Genomic DNA, 20,000 nt, shown 5'->3' with positions numbered 1-20,000 from the left:
CAGAGGGTAATGCGTACGGCCCAGTACATCACTGGGGCCAAGCTTCCTGCCATCCAGGACCTCTATACCAGGCGGTGTCAGAGGAAGGCCCTAAAAATAACCAAAGACTCCAGCCACCCTATTCAGAGACTGTTCTCTCTGCTACCACACGGCAAGCAGTACTGAAGCGCCAAGTTTAGGTCCAAAAGGATTTTTAACATCTTCTACCCCCCCAAGCCATAAGACTCCTGAACAGCTAATCAAATGGCTACCTGGACTATTTGTATTGACCCCCCCCTCCCTTTTTTTACGCTGCTGCTACTCACTGTTTACCCCTACCTACATGTACATATTACCTCCATTACCTCGCCTAACCTGTACCCCCGCACGTTGACTCGGCAATGGTACCCCCTATCGTTATTGTTATTTTAGCTCTTTTATTTTTCACTTTAGTTTATTTAGTAAATACATTTCATATTTTTTCTTAAAAATGGCATTGTTGGTTAAGGGCTTGTAAGTAAGCATTTCACTGTTGTATTCGGCGCATGTGACAAATAACATTTGATTTGATACAGTAGAGAGACTCACAGCTGCCGTGAGTCTGGCATACGAGACTACACATACAGTAGAGAGACTCACAGCTGCCGTGAGTCTGGCATGAGAGACTACACATACAGTAGAGAGACTCACAGCTGCCGTGATTCTGGCATGAGAGACTACACATACAGTAGAGACTCACAGCTGTCGTGAGTCTGGCATGAGAGAATACACATACAGTAGAGAGACTCACAGCTGCCGTGAGTCTGGCATGAGAGACTACACATACCGTAGAGAGACTCACAGCTTCTGTGAGTCTGGCATGCGAGACTACACATACAGTAGAGAGACTCACAGCTGCCGTGAGTCTGGCATGAGAGACTACACATACCGTAGAGAGACTCACAGCTGCTGTGAGTCTGGCATGCGAGACTACACATACAGTAGAGAGACTCACAGCTGCCGTGAGTCTGGCATGAGAGACTACACATACCGTAGAGAGACTCACAGCTGCCGTGAGTCTGGCATGCGAGACTACACATACAGTAGAGAGACTCACAGCTGCCGTGAGTCTGGCATGAGAGACTACACATACCGTAGAGAGACTCACAGCTGCTGTGAGTCTGGCATGCGAGACTACACATACAGTAGAGAGACTCACAGCTGCCGTGAGTCTGGCATGAGAGACTACACATACCGTAGAGAGACTCACAGCTGCTGTGAGTCTGGCATGCGAGACTACACATACAGTAGAGAGACTCACAGCTGCCGTGAGTCTGGCATGAGAGACTACACATACCGTAGAGAGACTCACAGCTGCTGTGAGTCTGGCATGCGAGACTACACATACAGTAGAGAGACTCACAGCTGCTGTGAGTCTGGCATGCGAGACTACACATACAGTAGAGAGACTCACAGCTGCCGTGAGTCTGGCATGAGAGACTACACATACACTAGAGAGACTCACAGCTGCCGTGAGTCTGGCATGAGAGACTACACATACAGTAGAGAGACTCACAGCTGCCGTGAGTCTGGCATGAGAGACTACACATACAGTAGAGAGACTCACAGCTGCTGTGAGTCTGGCATGAGAGACTACACATACAGTAAAGAGACTCACAGCTGCCGTGAGTCTGGCATGAGAGACTACACATACCGTAGAGAGACTCACAGCTGCTGTGAGTCTGGCATGAGAGACTACACATACAGTAAAGAGACTCACAGCTGCCGTGAGTCTGGCATGAGAGACTACACATACAGTAGAGAGACTCACAGCTACCGTGATTCTGGCATGAGAGACTACACATACCGTAGAGAGACTCACAGCTGCCGTGAGTCTGGCATGAGAGACTACACATACAGTAGAGAGACTCACAGCTGCCGTGAGTCTGGCATGAGAGACTACACATACCGTAGAGAGACTCACAGCTGCTGTGAGTCTGGCATGCGAGACTACACATACAGTAGAGAGACTCACAGCTGCCGTGAGTCTGGCATGCGAGACTACACATACCGTAGAGAGACTCACAGCTGCTGTGAGTCTGGCATGCGAGACTACACATACAGTAGAGAGACTCACAGCTGCCGTGAGTCTGGCATGCGAGACTACACATACCGTAGAGAGACTCACAGCTGCCGTGAGTCTGGCATGAGAGACTACACATACCGTAGAGAGACTCACAGCTGCTGTGAGTCTGGCATGCGAGACTACACATACAGTAGAGAGACTCACAGCTGCCGTGAGTCTGGCATGCGAGACTACACATACCGTAGAGAGACTCACAGCTGCCGTGAGTCTGGCATGCGAGACTACACATACCGTAGAGAGACTCACAGCTGCCGTGAGTCTGGCATGAGAGACTACACATACCGTAGAGAGACTCACAGCTGCTGTGAGTCTGGCATGCGAGACTACACATACAGTAGAGAGACTCACAGCTGCCGTGAGTCTGGCATGCGAGACTACACATACAGTAGAGAGACTCACAGCTGCCGTGAGTCTGGCATGCGAGACTACACATATCGTAGAGAGACTCACAGCTGCCGTGAGTCTGGCATGAGAGACTACACATACAGTAGTAATACTAATGTTATGGTTGTAACCCTCCACAAGTATATTTTAGTCAGACACAAACAGACAGACAGACAGATGTTAAAACCCCAGCCATCGGTATTTTAGACAGACAGACAGACAGACAGACAGACGTTAAAACCCCAGCCATCGGTATTTTAGAGACACAGACAGACAGACAGACAGACAGACAGTACTAATGTCTCTTAGTATTATAACCCTCCCCATGTATATATTAGTCAGACTCATACAGTCGGTATGTGTCTAATGTTAAAACCAAGGCCCCAAGTATTCATATATCAGTCACATGCATACAGTTGGTACACGCGTCTCATGCTGTGCTAGCTAGGCGTCGATAAGGCCACAAACCTGGCTCTTTCTCTCTCTCTCTGTCCCGTTGGTGGTGGTGGTGACTGCAGGGGCATGATGCCTACTCCTCCTGGCTCCCTCCCTCTGCAGTGGTGGCATATCACACAGACAGCTCAGAGCTCACGCACTACAGTGGTCTGCCAACAGGGCGGCGCTGCTATGCTCTAACTGGAGCACAGGCTTTTGGTACACCCAAATGAGGTCTATGGATACGCCTCCCATTGTTAAACAGTGATACTCTATAAAGCCTAAATACAGTTGAAGTCGGAAGTTTACATACACCTCAGCCAAATACATTTAAACTCAGTTTATTTTACAATTCCTGACATTTAATCCTAGTAAAATGTCCCTGTCTTAGGTTAGTTAGGATCACCACTTTATTTTAAGAATGTGAAATATCAGAATAATAGTAGAGAGAATTATGTATTTTAGCTATCATTTCTTTCATCACATTCCCAGTGGGTCAGAAGTTGGGTCAAATGTTTCGGGTAGCCTTCCACAAGCAACCCATAATAAATTGGGTGAATTTTGGTCCATTCCTCCTGACAGAACTGGTGTAACTGAATCAGGTTTGTAGGCCTCCTTGCTTGCTCTCAAACGCTTTTTCAGTTCTGCCCACAAATGTTCTATGGGATTGAGGTCAAGGCTTTGTGATGGCCACTCCAATACCTTGACTTTGTTGTCGTTAAGCCATTTTGCCACTAGTTTGAAAGTATGCTTGGGGTCATCGTTCATTTGGAAGACCCATTTGCAACCAATCTTGAACTTCCTGACTGATGTCTTGAGATGTTGCTTCAATATATCCACATAATTTTCCTACCTCATGATGCCATCTATTTTGTGAGGGGCACCAGTGCCTCCTGCAGCAAAGCACCTCCACAACATAATGCTGCCAGCCCCGTGCTTCACGGTTGGGATGGTGTTCTTCGGCACCCTTTATCCTCCAAAAATAACGATGGTCATTATGGCCAAACAGTTCTATTTTTGTTTCATCAGACCAGAGGACATTTCTTCAAAAAGTACAATCTTTGTCCCCATGTGCAGTTGTAAACCGTAGTCTGGCTTTTTTATGGCGGTTTTGGAGCAGTGGCTTCTTCCTTGCTGAGCGGCCTTTCAGGTTATGTCGATATAGGACTCGTTTTACTGTGGATATAGATACTTTTGTACCTGTTTCCTCCAGCATCTTCACAAGATCCTTTGCTGTTGTCCTGGGATTGATTTGCACTTTTCGCTCCTCATCTCTAGGAGACAGAACGCGTCTCCTTCCTGAGCGGTATGACGGCTGCGTGGTCCTATGGTGTTTATACTGGCGTACTATTGTTTGTACAGATGAACGTGGTACCTTCAGGTGTTTGGAAATTGCTCCCAAGGATGAACCAGACTTGTGGAGGTCTACAATCTTTTTTCTGAGGTCTTGGCTGATTTATTTTGATTTTCCCATGATGTCAAGCAAAGAGGCACTGAGTTTGAAGGTAGGCCTTGAAATACATCCACAGGTACACCTCCAATTTACTCAAATTATGTCAATTAGCCTATCAGAAGCTTCTAAAGTCATGACATAATTTTCTGGAATTTTCCAAACTGTTTAAAGGCACAGTCAACTTAGTGTATGTAAACTTCTGACCCACTGGAATTGGGATACAGTGAATTATAAGTGAAATAATCTGTCTGTAAACAATTGCTGGAATTATGACTTGTGTCATGCACAAAGTAGATGTCCTGACCGACTTGCCAAAACTATAGTTTGTTAACAAGAAATTTGTGGAGTGGTTGAAAAACAGAGTTTTAATGACTCCAACCTAAGTGTATTTATGCAAAACTTCCGACTTCAACTGTACATGTGAACTGCTGTCTTGCATTTCAATTTGTTGTTAGCAATTCTGTCATCCTTGTGTAATCAACCTGGTTCAGTGAGTGACCAATTAAACACTGTACAATGTGTTCTGTAGTAGCGCTGATAGAAATGACATCATCATGCAGTGAGACAACATCCTGTTACATCCCAAGAGAGTTGCAGTGTGTCCTGGCCTGATTCAGTGAGCGTATGTATGTGTGTAATACCTTGAACTCTGGGGTGGACTGTGGTCTGGAGCTCTGTGTCTTGGAGACCTCTGTCACCTTGCTCTCCACCTTGGCCTCTTCTTTGGTTTTCCTCTCTGCTGAGCGGGACTTGCGAACCGTGGGGGTGGAGGCTTCTCGCCGCTCACCGCGAGGCAGGCCCGAGGTCACAGGGGACGGTGCGACATCCCCGGGAGAGATGGGGGACATGATGGGAGCACTGACAGGACGAGTGCTCTTGTCTGGAGTGGACACCATGGCTGTAGGGGAACGGGAGGAGTGGAGGGAGAGGAGAGGAGAGTTCACACTCAACATAATAAAACACACACACACACACACACACACACACACATACAGGCACACACACACATACAGGCACACACACACATACAGGCACACACACACTCACACACACACACACACACACAGGCACACACACATACAGGCACACACACACATACAGACACACACACACACACACACACACACACACAGGCACACACACATACAGGCACACACACATACAGGCACACACATACACACACAGGCACACACACACACACAGGCACACACACACAGGCACACACACACACAGGCACACACATACAGGCACACACACACACACACACACACAGGTACACACACTTCATAAAACATGTACAAATTGCCCCATACGGCACCTTATTGAAGGCAGTTACTCGTGTGACCACCAGGGCGCAGCGCAATTACATAGACTTGAGGCTGTACAGGTGGGTATGAGAGTTGGGACTGGGATTGGCTCTGGAGGAGGTGAACAATCCAACAACTCAAACCAGTCACCCTTTACTGGCACCGAAGAGAGGGAGAACCAATCACAGACAGCATCCTATGGCCTGAGACTGGTGGTATGTGACCAAACAAAGTGCCACACTTCTTTCTGTGGAAGTAGAATTCCTCTTTACCAGCTGCTGCAAAGCCAAGTAGCATTCTTCTCTACCTATCTGCTGGAAAGCCAAGTAGGATTCTTCTCTATGTATCTGCTGGAAAGCCAAGTAGGATTCTTCTCTACGTATCTGCTGGAAAGCCAAGTAGAATTCTTCTCTACCTATCTGCTGCAAAGCCAAGTAGCATTCTTCTCTACCTATCTGCTGGAAAGCCAAGTAGGATTCTTCTCTACCTATCTGCTGCAAAGCCAAGTAGGATTATTCTCTACCTATCTGCTGCAAAGCCAAGTAGGATTCTTCTCTACCTATCTGCTGTAAAGCCAAGTAGGATTCTTCTCTACCAGCTGCTGCAAAGCCAAGTAACATTCTTCTCTACCAGCTGCTGTAAAGCCAAGTAGGATTCCTCTTTACCAGCTGCTGCAAAGCCAAGTAGAATTCTTCTCTACCTATCTGCTGCAAAGCCAAGTAGAATTCTTCTCTACCTATCTGCTGCAAAGCCAAGTGAGAACACAACGGGGCCAGGACAAGACATCCATAGCTGAGCAAAGTACTTCAGAGGAAGAAACAGACGATATCAAGCTGTGGTTATACAAGAGAAGCGTGTGGCGGGGGTCATGATATCCTCACAATGAGAAGTTTCCACTTGTGAAAGTTAAGACTATTAAGACTAGTATAATTGATAAAAAGTTAGACCCCATTCTTCTTCTTCTTCTGTAGCGTCGTAGAGTTATTTTAAGCCTTCTGCCATTTGCCACACGGAACAGTGGATGTCTTGGGACTGACGGGATCCCACAGGAAGTCGTATAGATTTGTCATTTAGTTCACACACAGGCTCAGCAGCTGCTGTGGCTAATAATGTAACATTGTCCTCTGGGAGCAAAGCAAAGCCACATATTGCAGTAGACATTTCGAGTTGACAACATAACACAGCAAGCAGCTTGTTAAGTCTGGCGTTGTCTCTTGAAGAACAAGGTCAATCCCTGGGTGAGTAGGCGCAGGGTGGAGGGACTCTCCTTCAAGCTACTCTTCCTGTATGTGCTTGGGGTTTCTCAGGAACCAAAGCAAAGCCACATATTCCAGCAGACATTTCGAGTTGACAACATAACACAGCAGCTTGTTAAGTGTGGCGTTGTCTCTTGAAGAACAAGGTCAGTCCCTGGGTGAGTAAGCGCAGGGTGGAGGGACTCTCCTTCAAGCTACTCTTCCTGTATGTGCTTGGGGTTTCTCAGGAACCAAAGCAAAGCCACATATTCCAGCAGACATTTCAAGCAGCGGGTCGTGGTCCATCAGCACAAACCATCAGTCCTGGTCCCTCAAGCCTGCTCATCCTATCCCCCAGGATGGTGGCTGTCTCCTGCTCTAACTCTGGATCTCCTCCTCCAGCAAGGCCAGCCTCTGGGGGTGTCCAGGGCTGTCTGTTGGGCCTCCACTCGCTCCCTCCTCTTCCTCGGGGCTCCGGCCCAAGGACCACCACTGCTACTGCAGCCAAGACTTTGGTCCACCAGCCACGGCTCTGTCAGGGTCTGGAGCATGAATTTGGGGAAAGTTAGGGGAGGTGAGGGGGCAGGGGTTGAAGGGGGTGAGGGGGCAGGGGTCCAACAGGACGAACCAGACATCCTTCTCTCTCTGAGACCTCCTGCCCCTACCACCTCCACCTCCACCTCAGCCGGAACATCAACAGCTGCTGAAGGTGTTGAGATCAATCATCATTACAGTAAAAAGGCTGTGATTAAAGATTTTTTTTAAAGATGATGGGACAAGACAAGCATCTTAGGGTCCTTGGTGATGGGTCTTAGGGTCCTTGATGATGGGTCTGAGGGTCCTTGATGATGGGACAAGACAAGCATCTTAGGGTCCTTGGTGATGGGTCTTAGGGTCCTTGATGATGGGTCTTAGGGTCCTTGATGATGGGTCTAAGGGTCCTTGATGATGGGTCTGAGGGTCCTTGATGATGGGTCTTAGGGTCCTTGATGATGGGTCTTAGGGTCCTTGATGATGGGTCTGAGGGTCCTTGATGATGGGACAAGACAAGCATCTTAGGGTCCTTGGTGATGGGTCTTAGGGTCCTTGGTGATGGGTCTTAGGGTCCTTGATGATGGGTCTTAGGGTCCTTGATGATGGGTCTTAGGGTCCTTGATGATGGATCTTAGGGTCCTTGATGATGGGTCTTAGGGTCCTTGATGATGGGTCTTAGGGTCCTTGATGATGGGTCTTAGGGTCCTTGATGATGGGTCTAAGGGTCCTTGATGATGGGTCTTAGGGTCCTTGATGATGGGTCTTAGGGTCCTTGATGATGGGTCTTAGGGTCCTTGATGATGGGTCTTAGGGTCCTTGATGATGGGTCTTAGGGTCCTTAATGATGGGTCTTAGGGTCCTTGAAATGCTCCTAATATAAAACCCATGTATTATCATTATGAAGACAGCAGCTGAGGCCATGAGCAGAGACAAATAAAGGACTGTGTTTTGGGCTGTACAGTACTTTAACAAAATCCATTGCACTGTACCGTGGTACAGCGACCAGCAGATGGCAATGTTGAGCTGAGAGCCGAGAGAGCAAGTTTGTCTTGTAATTCCAAATGTCCTGAAATTCGCAGTTCAGATGCAGATTAGGAGGATCGATAAACAAGCTCCTCTGGTCCTCAGATCAGGAGGATAGATAAACAAATCAAATTTTATTAGTCAAATGTGCCGAATACCACAGGTGTAGTAGACCTTACAGTGAAATGCTTACTTACGAGCCCCTAACCAACAATGCAGTTAAAAAAAAATATGGATAAGAATAAGAGATAAAAGTAACAAGTAATTAAAGAGCAGCAGTAAAATAACCATATACAGTGCCTTGCGAAAGTATTCGGCCCCCTTAAACTTTGCGACCTTTTGCCACATTTCAGGCTTCAAACATAAAGATATAAAACTGTATTTTTTTGTGAAGAATCAACAACAAGTGGGACACAATCATGAAGTGGAACGACATTTATTGGATATTTCAAACTTTTTTAACAAATCAAAAACTGAAAAATTGGGCGTGCAAAACTATTCAGCCCCTTTACTTTCAGTGCAGCAAACTCTCTCCAGAAGTTCAGTGAGGATCTCTGAATGATCCAATGTTGACCTAAATGACTAATGATGATAAATACAATCCACCTGTGTGTAATCAAGTCTCCGTATAAATGCACCTGCACTGTGATAGTCTCAGAGGTCCGTTAAAAGCGCAGAGAGCATCATGAAGAACAAGGAACACACCAGGCAGGTCCGAGATACTGTTGTGAAGAAGTTTAAAGCCGGATTTGGATACAAAAAGCTTTAAACATCCCAAGGAGCACTGTGCAATCGATAATATTGAAATGGAAGGAGTATCAGACCACTGCAAATCTACCAAGACCTGGCCGTCCCTCTAAACTTTCAGCTCATACAAGGAGAAGACTGATCAGAGATGCAGCCAAGAGGCCCATGATCACTCTGGATGAACTGCAGAGATCTACAGCTGAGGTGGGAGACTCTGTCCATAGGACAACAATCAGTCGTATATTGCACAAATCTGGCCTTTATGGAAGAGTGGCAAGAAGAAAGCCATTTCTTAAAGATTTCCATAAAAAGTATTGTTTAAAGTTTGCCACAAGCCACCTGGGAGACACACCAAACATGTGGAAGAAGGTGCTCTGGTCAGATGAAACCAAAATTGAACTTTTTGGCAACAATGCAAAACGTTATGTTTGGCGTAAAAGCAACACAGCTGAACACACCATCCCCACTGTCAAACATGGTGGTGGCAGCATCATGGTTTGGGCCTGCTTTTCTTCAGCAGGGACAGGGAAGATGGTTAAAATTGATGGGAAGATGGATGGAGCCAAGTGCAGGACCATTCTGGAAGAAAACCTGATGGAGTCTGCAAAAGACCTGAGACTGGGACGGAGATTTGTCTTCCAACAAGACAATGATCCAAAACATAAAGCAAAATCTACAATGGAATGGTTCAAAAATAAACATATCCAGGTGTTAGAATGGCCAAGTCAAAGTCCAGACCTGAATCCAATCGAGAATCTGTGGAAAGAACTGAAAACTGCTGTTCACAAATGCTCTCCATCCAACCTCACTGAGCTCGAGCTGTTTTGCAAGGAGGAATGGGAAAAAATGTCAGTCTCTCGATGTGCAAAACTGATAGAGACATACCCCAAGCGACTTACAGCTGTAATCGCAGCAAAAGGTGGCGCTACAAAGTATTAACTTAAGGGGGCTGAATAATTTTGCACGCCCAATTTTTCAGTTTTTGATTTGTTAAAAAAAGTTTTAAATATCCAATAAATGTCATTCCACTTCATGATTGTGTCCCACTTGTTGTTGATTCTTCACAAAAAAATACAGTTTTATATCTTTATGTTTGAAGCCTGAAATGTGGCAAAAGGTCGCAAAGTTCAAGGGGGCCGAATACTTTCGCAAGGCACTGTATAATACAGGGGGGTACCGATACAGAGTCAATGTACAGGGGCACCGGGTATTTGAGGTACTATGTACATGTAGGTAGAATTATTAAAGTGACTATACATAGATGGCAACAGAGAGTAGCAGTGGCGTAAAGAGGGGGAGAGAGGGGAGGGGGCAATGCAAATAGTCTGGGTAACCATTTGAACATATTGTGTTCAGGAGTCTCATGGGGGTAGAAGCTGTTTAGAAGCCTCTTGGGTGGCTGGAGTCTTTTTAGGGCCATTCCTCTGACCAGCCCAGTGAGTTGGTCTGAGGGCCGGCTCCTCAAGAGAACACGTGTTCAGAACAGCAGGATTCTACTGCACATCACTGAGATGCTGACAAATATTGCAGCCAGACTCGCAACTAACAGAGAAGGAGGTTTTGAATAGGATTTCACGCTGAGAAGTAGAGGTAGGCTACTGAGAGCCAAGTCAACAGAATGCATGTTCATAACAGCATGCTTTTACAAAAGACTGCAAACTTGCAACTAAAAGAAAATGAGGTTTATTTTAATAGGCTTCAATACTGAACACGGTAGCTAAAAGCAACCAGGCGATACACCTTCCCTATCACCTTTCCTATCACCTTTCCTATTAAGTGTCTCGTGCAAATGGGGGAGATCATACAGTTTATTTCCCTGGACACACGCTACCCTCGAGTTCAAGACTCTTTGGCTCGCTGGACTGGTTGGCCATCACATTGTGTTCAGCTCACTGGACTGGTTGGCCGTCACACTGTTCATCTCACTGGACTGGTTGGCCGTCACACTGTGTTCAGCTCACTGGACTGGTTGGCCGTCACACTGTTCATCTCACTGGACTGGTTGGCCGTCACACTGTGTTCAGCTCACTGGACTGGTTGGCCATCACACTGTGTTCAGGTCACTGGACTGGTTGGCCATCACACTGTGTTCAGCTCACTGGACTGGTTGGCCACCACACTGTTCATCTCACTGGACTGGTTGGCCGTCACACTGTGTTCAGCTCACTGGACTGGTTGGCCGTCACACTGTTCATCTCACTGGACTGGTTGGCCGTCACACTGTGTTCAGCTCACTGGACTGGTTGGCCATCACACTGTGTTCAGGTCACTGGACTGGTTGGCCATCACACTGTGTTCAGCTCACTGGACTGGTTGGCCATCACACTGTTCATCTCACTGGACTGGTTGGCCGTCACACTGTGTTCAGCTCACTGGACTGGTTGGCCATCACATTGTTCATCTCACTGGACTGGTTGGCCGTCACACTGTGTTCAGCTCACTGGACTGGTTGGCCATCACATTGTTCATCTCACTGGACTGGTTGGCCGTCACACTGTGTTCAGCTCACTGGACTGGTTGGCCGTCACACTGTTCAGCTCACTGGACTGGTTGGCCACCACACTGTTCATCTCACTGGACTGGTTGGCCGTCACACTGTGTTCAGCTCACTGGACTGGTTGGCCACCACACTGTTCATCTCACTGGACTGGTTGGCCATCACACTGTGTTCAGCTCACTGGACTGGTTGGCCACCACACTGTTCAGCTCACTGGACTGGTTGGCCACCACACTGTTCAGCTCAACGGGTCTGAATCCCAAATAATACCCTAGCCTCTAGGTCGTACACTACATAACACTGTATGCATGATATCCCACTATATACACCCTATTACACCCACTATATACACCCTATTACACCCACTATATACACCCTATTACACCCACTATATACACCCTATATCCACTCTATGCCACTGTCTTCTCTCTCTGTCACTTCCTCTTCCCAGCTTGCTTGCTCTCCACTCACCCTCTCTCACACACATCATTACTCTCTCTCCCTCTCTCACCATCTGTCTTTCTTTCTCTATCTTGATCTCTCTCACCATCTGTCTCTCTCCTAATAAGCTTTTCTACTGTAGTCAGTTGTGTTGTAGCGTGGCACGCCATTCTACTCAGAGTCTATTCTAGTTGGTTCTAGAGTGGCACGCCATTCTACTCAGAGTCTATTCTAGTTGGTTCTAGAGTGGCACGCCATTCTACTCAGAGTCTACTCTAGTTGGTTCTAGAGTGGCACGCCATTCTACTCAGAGTCTACTCTAGTTGGTTCTAGAGTGGCACGCCATTCTACTCAGAGTCTACTCTAGTTGGTTCTAGAGTACCAGGCCATTCTACTCAGAGTCTACTCTAGTTGGTTCTATAGTGGCACGCCATTCTACTCAGAGTCTACTCTAGTTGGTTCTAGAGTGGCACGCCATTCTACTCAGAGTCTATTCTAGTTGGTTCTAGAGTGGCACGCCATTCTACTCAGAGTCTACTCTAGTTGGTTCTAGAGTGGCACGCCATTCTACTCAGAGTCTACTCTAGTTGGTTCTAGAGTGGCACGCCATTCTACTCAGAGTCTACTCTAGTTGGTTCTAGAGTACCAGGCCATTCTACTCAGAGTCTACTCTAGTTGGTTCTATAGTGGCACGCCATTATACTCAGAGTCTACTCTAGTTGGTTCTAGAGTGGCACGCCATTCTACTCAGAGTCTACTCTAGTTGGTCCTAGAGTGGCACGCCATTCTACTCAGAGTCTACTCTAATTGGTTCTAGAGTACCAGGCCATTCTACTCAGTCTACTCTAGTTGGTTCTAGAGTACCAGGCCATTCTACTCAAGTGTCTACTCTAGTTGGTTCTAGAGTACTAGGCCATTCTACTCAGAGTCTACTCTAGTTGGTTCTAGAGTGGCACGCCATTCTGCTCAGAGTCTACTCTAGTTGGTTCTAGAGTACCAGGCCATTCTACTCAGAGTCTACTCTAGTTGGTTCTAGAGTACCAGGCCATTCTACTCAGAGTCTACTCTAGTTGTTTCTAGAGTACCAGGCCATTCTACTCAGAGTCTACTCTAGTTGGTTCTAGAGTACCAGGCCATTCTACTCAGAGTCTACTCTAGTTGGTTCTAGAGTACCAGGCCATTCTACTCAGAGTCTACTCTAGTTGGTTCTAGAGTACCAGGCCATTCTACTCAGAGTCTACTCTAGTTGGTTCTAGAGTACCAGGCCATTCTACTCAGAGTCTACTCTAGTTGGTTCTAGAGTGGCAGGCCATTCTACTCAGTCTACTCTAGTTGGTTCTAGAGTGGCACGCCCTTCTACTCAGAGTCTACTCTAGTTGGTTCTAGAGTGGCACGCCATTCTACTCAGAGTCTACTCTAGTTGGTTCTAGAGTACCAGGCCATTCTACTCAGAGTCTACTCTAGTTGGTTCTAGAGTACCAGGCCATTCTACTCAGAGTCTACTCTAGTTGGTTCTAGAGTGGCACGCCATTCTACTCAGAGTCTACTCTAGTTGGTTCTAGAGTGGCACGCCATTCTACTCAGAGTCTACTCTAGTTGGTTCTAGAGTACCAGGCCATTCTACTCAGTCTACTCTAGTTGGTTCTAGAGTACCAGGCCATTCTACTCAAGTGTCTACTCTAGTTGGTTCTAGAGTACTAGGCCATTCTACTCAGAGTCTACTCTAGTTGGCTCTAGAGTGGCACGCCATTCTGCTCAGAGTCTACTCTAGTTGGTTCTAGAGTGGCACGCCATTCTACTCAGAGTCTACTCTAGTTGGTTCTAGAGTACCAGGCCATTCTACTCAGAGTCTACTCTAGTTGGTTCTAGAGTACCAGGCCATTCTACTCAGAGTCTACTCTAGTTGGTTCTAGAGTACCAGGCCATTCTACTCAGAGTCTACTCTAGTTGGTTCTAGAGTACCAGGCCATTCTACTCAGAGTCTACTCTAGTTGGTTCTAGAGTACCAGGCCATTCTACTCAGAGTCTACTCTTGTTGGTTCTAGAGTGGCAGTAAATGTCTCTTAAGAGAAAGTAAAGAAATAGAGAAGATATGTTGCAGACTCAGAGTGACATGACAGATTGTCTGACCAGGCCTCAGTGAGGTAAGGTCACAGGTCATGCATACTGTAGCCAAGTAGGAATGCATTTGACGTGAAACAGAAGTATTCAGGGGTTGATGCGGGACAGTGGGAGGGGTTAAAGGCCCTGTCTGAGGCCTGATTGGATACCTGAGAAAGGTGCAGGATTGGGATTGATGAGCACGGTGGTGGAGATGGAAGAGACAGGTTAAACCATGACAACAGATTAGGAGTCCTCGCTCCATGACTCCTTCACTTGTGTGACACTTAAAGAGACAGACTGGGAAGTGGTCACCAACATACATCGTCAACAAACACTTGTTTTCTCAACTGAGACGAACCTAAACCCATCATAACTTAGTGGAGCGGCGAGTTACGGAAGTAAAAACCGACGCGCGTATGAAACCAGCTCTGCCATGACTGAGGGAGTTAGCGGGTCGACAGCTGTGCAACAGGATCCTCTGTAGACAGCACACAGTGGAAGGTCCAGGATGAGACCGGCATCAGCACGGCAAAGGATTCAGCGATAACGTGGCAGAGAACATACTGTGCATGGAGAGTCAGAGAGGGAACCTGGAAATGACAGAGGAAGAGCAGTAGAATAGAGACTGGGACAGTCCATGAGGAATCTCTTTGTCGTCCTCTGTAGCTCAGTTGGTAGAGCATGACACTTTTAACGCCAGGGGTCTGGGTTCGTGTCCCGGGACCACCCAAACGTAAGAGTCGCTTTGGATTAAAAGCGTCTGCTAAACGGCATATATTTATTATATATTAGAATAATGCTTAGCGATAACGTGGTAGAAACATACTGTTACGTGGAGCATCGTCGGAGAGCCGCTTTCTACAGTATGACAGAGAAAGTTCAGCACACTGTCTCTGTACATCTTCTGAGGTCAGCTACATGGTAAGTAGGAGAACCGTCCTCAGAGTTATTCAGGTCAGGTATTCGGTCAGCTCCAGGATAAAACAGAACCGTCCTCAGAGTTATTCAGGTTAGGTACTGTACATACGCTGAATACATTATCTACAGCCAACCTGTACTGTACTGACTGGCTGGCCAGGGTTAAGGGTTTAGTGTTGAGACAGTGGTAGCAGACGCAGTTAGGTGGCAGATGGGGCTGCCAGAGCCCACAGGGAGTAGGACAGTGAATCTGTTTTGTGTGGTTACAATTAATCGGTGGCTTGTGCCCTGCCTTCCGTACGTTGTCAAAATAAAAAAACAGATGTTACATCTGGAACGGTTACATAACGGAGAGTGTCCCAGATGAGAAGACCGAGAAGATGATGACGAGAAGGAGAGGAGGAGAGGAGGAGAGGAGAGGAGGGGAGAGAGGAGGAGATGAGAGAGGAGGAGAGGAGAGAGGAGGAGAGGAGAGGAGGGGAGAGAGGAGGAGAGGAGAGAGGAGGAGAGAGGAGGAGAGAGCGTCCCAGATGAGAAGGCCGAGAGGATGATGACGAGAAGGAGAGGAGAGAGGAGGAGAGAGTGTCCCAGATGAGAAGGCCGAGAGGATGATGACGAGAAGGAGAGGAGGAGAGGAGAGAGGAGGAGAGGAGAGAGGAGGGGAGGAGAGAGGAGGGGAGGAGAGAGTGTCCCAGATGAGAAGGCCGAGAGGATGATGACGAGAAGGAGAGAGGAGGAGAGGAGAGAGGAGGAGAGGAGAGAAGAGGGGAGGAGAGAGGAGGAGAGGAGCAGAGAGGAGGAGAGAAGGACTTAGCTAGTACCTCTTAGCAGTTGAGAAGAGGCTAGTATAGAGATGGTAAATAAACCCTGGAGTGGGCCAGTACAGTCACTGTACCTGAAGGTAATGTTCCTACAGAGGTGGGGGTTGATATGGTCCTGAAGGTAATGTTCAAACAGAGGTGGGGGTTGATATGGTCCTGAAGGTAATGTTAAAACAGAGGTGGGGGTTGATATGGTCCTGAAGGTAATGTTAAGACAGAGGTGGGGGTTGATATGGTCCTGAAGGTAATGTTAAAACAGAGGTGGGGGTTGATATGGTCCTGAAGGTAATGTTAAGACAGAGGTGGGGGTTGATATGGTCCTGAAGGTAATGTTAAGACAGAGGTGGGGGTTGATATGGTCCTGAAGGTAATGTTAAAACAGAGGTGGGGGTTGATATGGTCCTGAAGGTAATGTTAAGACAGAGGTGGGGGTTGATATGGCCCTGAAGGTAATGTTCAAACAGAGGTGGGGGTTGATATGGTCCTGAAGGTAATGTTAAAACAGAGGTGGGGGTTGATATGGTGCTGAAGGTAATGTTAAGACAGAGGTGGGGGTTGATATGGCCCTGAAGGTAATGTTAAGACAGAGGTGGGGGTTGATATGGTCCTGAAGGTAATGTTAAAACAGAGGTGGAGTTTGATATGGTCCTGAAGGTAATGTTAAGACAGAGGTGGGGGTTGATATGGTCCTGAAGGTAATGTTAAGACAGAGGTGGGGGTTGATATGGCCCTGAAGGTAATGTTCAAACAGAGGTGGGGGTTGATATGGTCCTGAAGGTAATGTTCAAACAGAGGTGGGGGTTGATATGGTAACCAGTCATCCTCTTCTTTCCTCTCTGGGAAGGGCTGAAGTACACACAGAGACTTGCCTCTTGCTGGTTAACAAGGACAAGTCGGTTACTTCACCACCCACACTACAAAGGCAGACCCCTCTCTCTCTCTCACACACACACACAGACACTCTCTCTCTCTCTCGCTCGCTCGCTCTCCCTCCCTCTCACACACACAAACTCTCTATCGCTCTCTCTCTCACACACACAAACTCTCTATCGCTCTCTCTCACACACACACAAACTCTCTATCGCTCTCTCTCACACACACACAAACTCTCTGCTCTCTCTCTCACACACACAAACTCTCTGCTCTCTCTCTCACACACACAAACTCTCTCTCTCTCTCTCGCTCTCACACACACTCTCGTTCTCACACACACTCTCTCTCTCGCTCTCTCTCTCGTTCTCACACACACTCTCTCTCTCTCTCTCTCTCTCTCTCGTTCTCACACACACTCTCTCTCTCTCTCTCTCTCTCTCTCGTTCTCACACACACTCTCTCTCTCTCTCTCTCTCGTTCTCACACACACTCTCTCTCTCTCTCTCTCTCTCTCGTTCTCACACACACTCTCTCTCTCTCTCTCTCTCGTTCTCACACACACTCTCTCTCTCTCTCTCACACACACTCTCTCTCTCACACTCTCTCTCTCTCTCTCTCTCTCTCGTTCTCACTCTCTCTCTCTCTCGTTCTCACTCTCTCTCTCTCTCGTTCTCTCTCTCTCTCTCTCGTTCTCTCTCTCTCTCTCTCTCTCTCTCTCTCTCTCTCTCTCTCTCTCTCGTTCTCACTCTCTCTCGTTCTCTCTCTCTCTCTCTCTCTCTCTCTCTCTCTCTCTCTCGCTCTCACACACACTCTCGTTCTCACACACACTCTCTCTCTCGCTCTCTCTCTCGTTCTCACACACACTCTCTCTCTCTCTCTCTCTCTCTCTCTCGTTCTCACACACACTCTCTCTCTCTCTCTCTCTCTCGCTTTCACACACACTCTCGTTCTCACACACACTCTCTCTCTCGCTCTCTCTCTCGTTCTCACACACACTCTCTCTCTCTCTCTCTCTCTCTCTCGTTCTCACACACACTCTCTCTCTCTCTCTCTCTCTCTCTCGTTCTCACACACACTCTCTCTCTCTCTCTCTCTCTCTCTCTCTCTCTCTCTCTCTCTCTCTCTCTCGCTCTCACACACACTCTCTCTCTCTCTCTCTCTCTCTCTCTCTCTCTCTCTCTCTCGCTCTCACACACACTCTCGTTCTCACACACACTCTCTCTCTCGCTCTCTCTCTCGTTCTCACACACACTCTCTCTCTCGCTCTCTCTCTCGTTCTCACACACACTCTCTCTCTCTCTCTCTCGTTCTCACACACACTCTCTCTCTCTCTCTCTCGTTCTCACACACACTCTCTCTCTCTCTCTCTCTCTCTCTCGTTCTCACACACACTCTCTCTCTCTCTCGTTCTCACACACACTCTCTCTCTCTCTCTCTCTCTCTCTCGTTCTCACACACACTCTCTCTCTCTCTCTCTCTCTCTCTCTCTCTCTCTCTCTCTCTCTCTCTCTCTCTCTCTCTCTCTCTCGCTCTCACACACACTCTCTCTCTCGCTCTCTCTCTCGCTCTCACACACACACTCTCTCTCTCTCTCTCTCTCTCTCTCGCTCTCACACACACTCTCGTTCTCACACACACTCTCTCTCTCGCTCTCTCTCTCGTTCTCACACACACTCTCTCTCTCGCTCTCTCTCTCGTTCTCACACACACTCTCTCTCTCTCTCTCTCTCTCTCGTTCTCACACACACTCTCTCTCTCTCTCTCTCTCTCTCGTTCTCACACACACTCTCTCTCTCTCTCTCTCTCTCTCTCTCGTTCTCACACACACTCTCTCTCTCTCTCGTTCTCACACACTCTCTCTCTCTCTCTCTCTCTCTCTCTCTCTCTCTCTCTCTCTCTCTCTCTCTCTCTCTCTCTCTCTCTCTCTCTCGCTCTCACACACACTCTCTCTCTCGCTCTCTCAAATTCAAATTCAAATTCAAGCTGCTTTATTGGCATGAAAAACATTGTGTCAATATTGCCAAAGCAACAATGTATACAATATACATTGTAACAAAATTGTAAATGATAGCAAATAATAATATAAAATGGTGGTAAATAATAATACAAAAATAAATACAATAAAATGGTAACAGTCTACAGTAAACATTAATAATTATAGTAATAACAATAATAGTAATAATAAGTAAGTTACTGTTTACTATGCAGATGTTATTATTCAGTGTCCCTCAGGCTATGGCAGGAAAATACATATTTGGCTGCAAGAGGAGCCATTGCTCCTTCGCCCATGAGTATTCTTAGTTTTTCCTCTGGGTTCAATTTGTAAAAATGTGGAATATATGTAGTCATTTCTGTGAATAATGAATCTCTTTGTGAGGAATATTTATCACAGTAAAGGAGAAAGTGCATCTCTGTCTCTACCTCCCCTGTCATGCAGTGACCACATACACGCTCTTCTTTGGGTAGCCATGTCTTTTTATGTCTGCCGGTTTCTATTGCCAATCGGTGGTCACTCAGCCTGTACTTGGTAAGGATCTGTCTCTGCTTCGTATCTCTGACAGAGTAGAGATAATCAGCCAATTCATATTCTCTGTTTAGGGTCAGATAGCAATTTAGTCGGCTTTGGGATTTTGTTTCGTTTTTCCAGTATTGTAAGTATGATTCCTTTGATTGGTTCATGATTTTGTTTATTGGAATTCTTTCTTTTGAAGCAGTGCTGGTGTCAGCTTGATTGGTGAGGTCCAACACCAGCTGACTGAGAGGGCTCGTTTCTGGGCTCAGCTCTTGGGCTTGAAGTGCTTTAAATTGCAGACTCGAATTTGGACTTGAATTTAGATGTAGCCAAAATTTTAATGATCTTTTCTGTATTTTCATTATTACTGGAAAACGGCCCAATTCTGCCCTACATGCATTAGTTGGTGTATTTCTCTGGACTTGTAGAATTTTCCGACAGAATTCTGCATGTAGGGTTTCAATTGGATGTTTGTCCCACATTTTAAAATCCAGTTTATTGAGTGGCCCCCAAACCTCACTTCCATAAAGTGCTATTGGTAGGATTACACTGTCAAATATTTTAGTCCAAATTCTAATTGGGATGTTGATTTTGAATAATTTCATTTTTATTG

The 20,000-nt window shown here is 46.9% G+C and overlaps 1 protein-coding gene across 10 annotated transcripts in view; it reads right to left on the bottom strand.

The window, feature by feature from the left end:
- The window catches only part of LOC110489366 (protein 4.1-like), a 115,901-nt gene that overhangs the window by 37,463 nt on the left and 58,438 nt on the right, over positions 1-20,000 (bottom strand). For 9 of the 10 annotated variants that reach the window (XM_036970783.1, XM_036970787.1, XM_036970790.1 and 6 more), the window contains 2 exons: positions 5,018-5,274; positions 2,957-3,040 (listed from right to left, as the gene is read on the bottom strand). In XM_036970783.1, the coding sequence (XP_036826678.1) occupies positions 2,957-3,040; positions 5,018-5,274 (341 nt within the window). The remainder of the gene's footprint in view (positions 1-2,956; positions 3,041-5,017; positions 5,275-20,000) is intronic. The other variant, XM_036970794.1, reaches the window with a different exon arrangement.

Source organism: Oncorhynchus mykiss, chromosome 32, assembly GCF_013265735.2.
Source record: "Oncorhynchus mykiss isolate Arlee chromosome 32, USDA_OmykA_1.1, whole genome shotgun sequence".
Lineage (NCBI taxonomy): Eukaryota > Metazoa > Chordata > Actinopteri > Salmoniformes > Salmonidae > Oncorhynchus > Oncorhynchus mykiss.
Note: the sequence above shows the minus strand (reverse complement) of the source record. Positions and strands in the feature narration are given on the sequence as shown.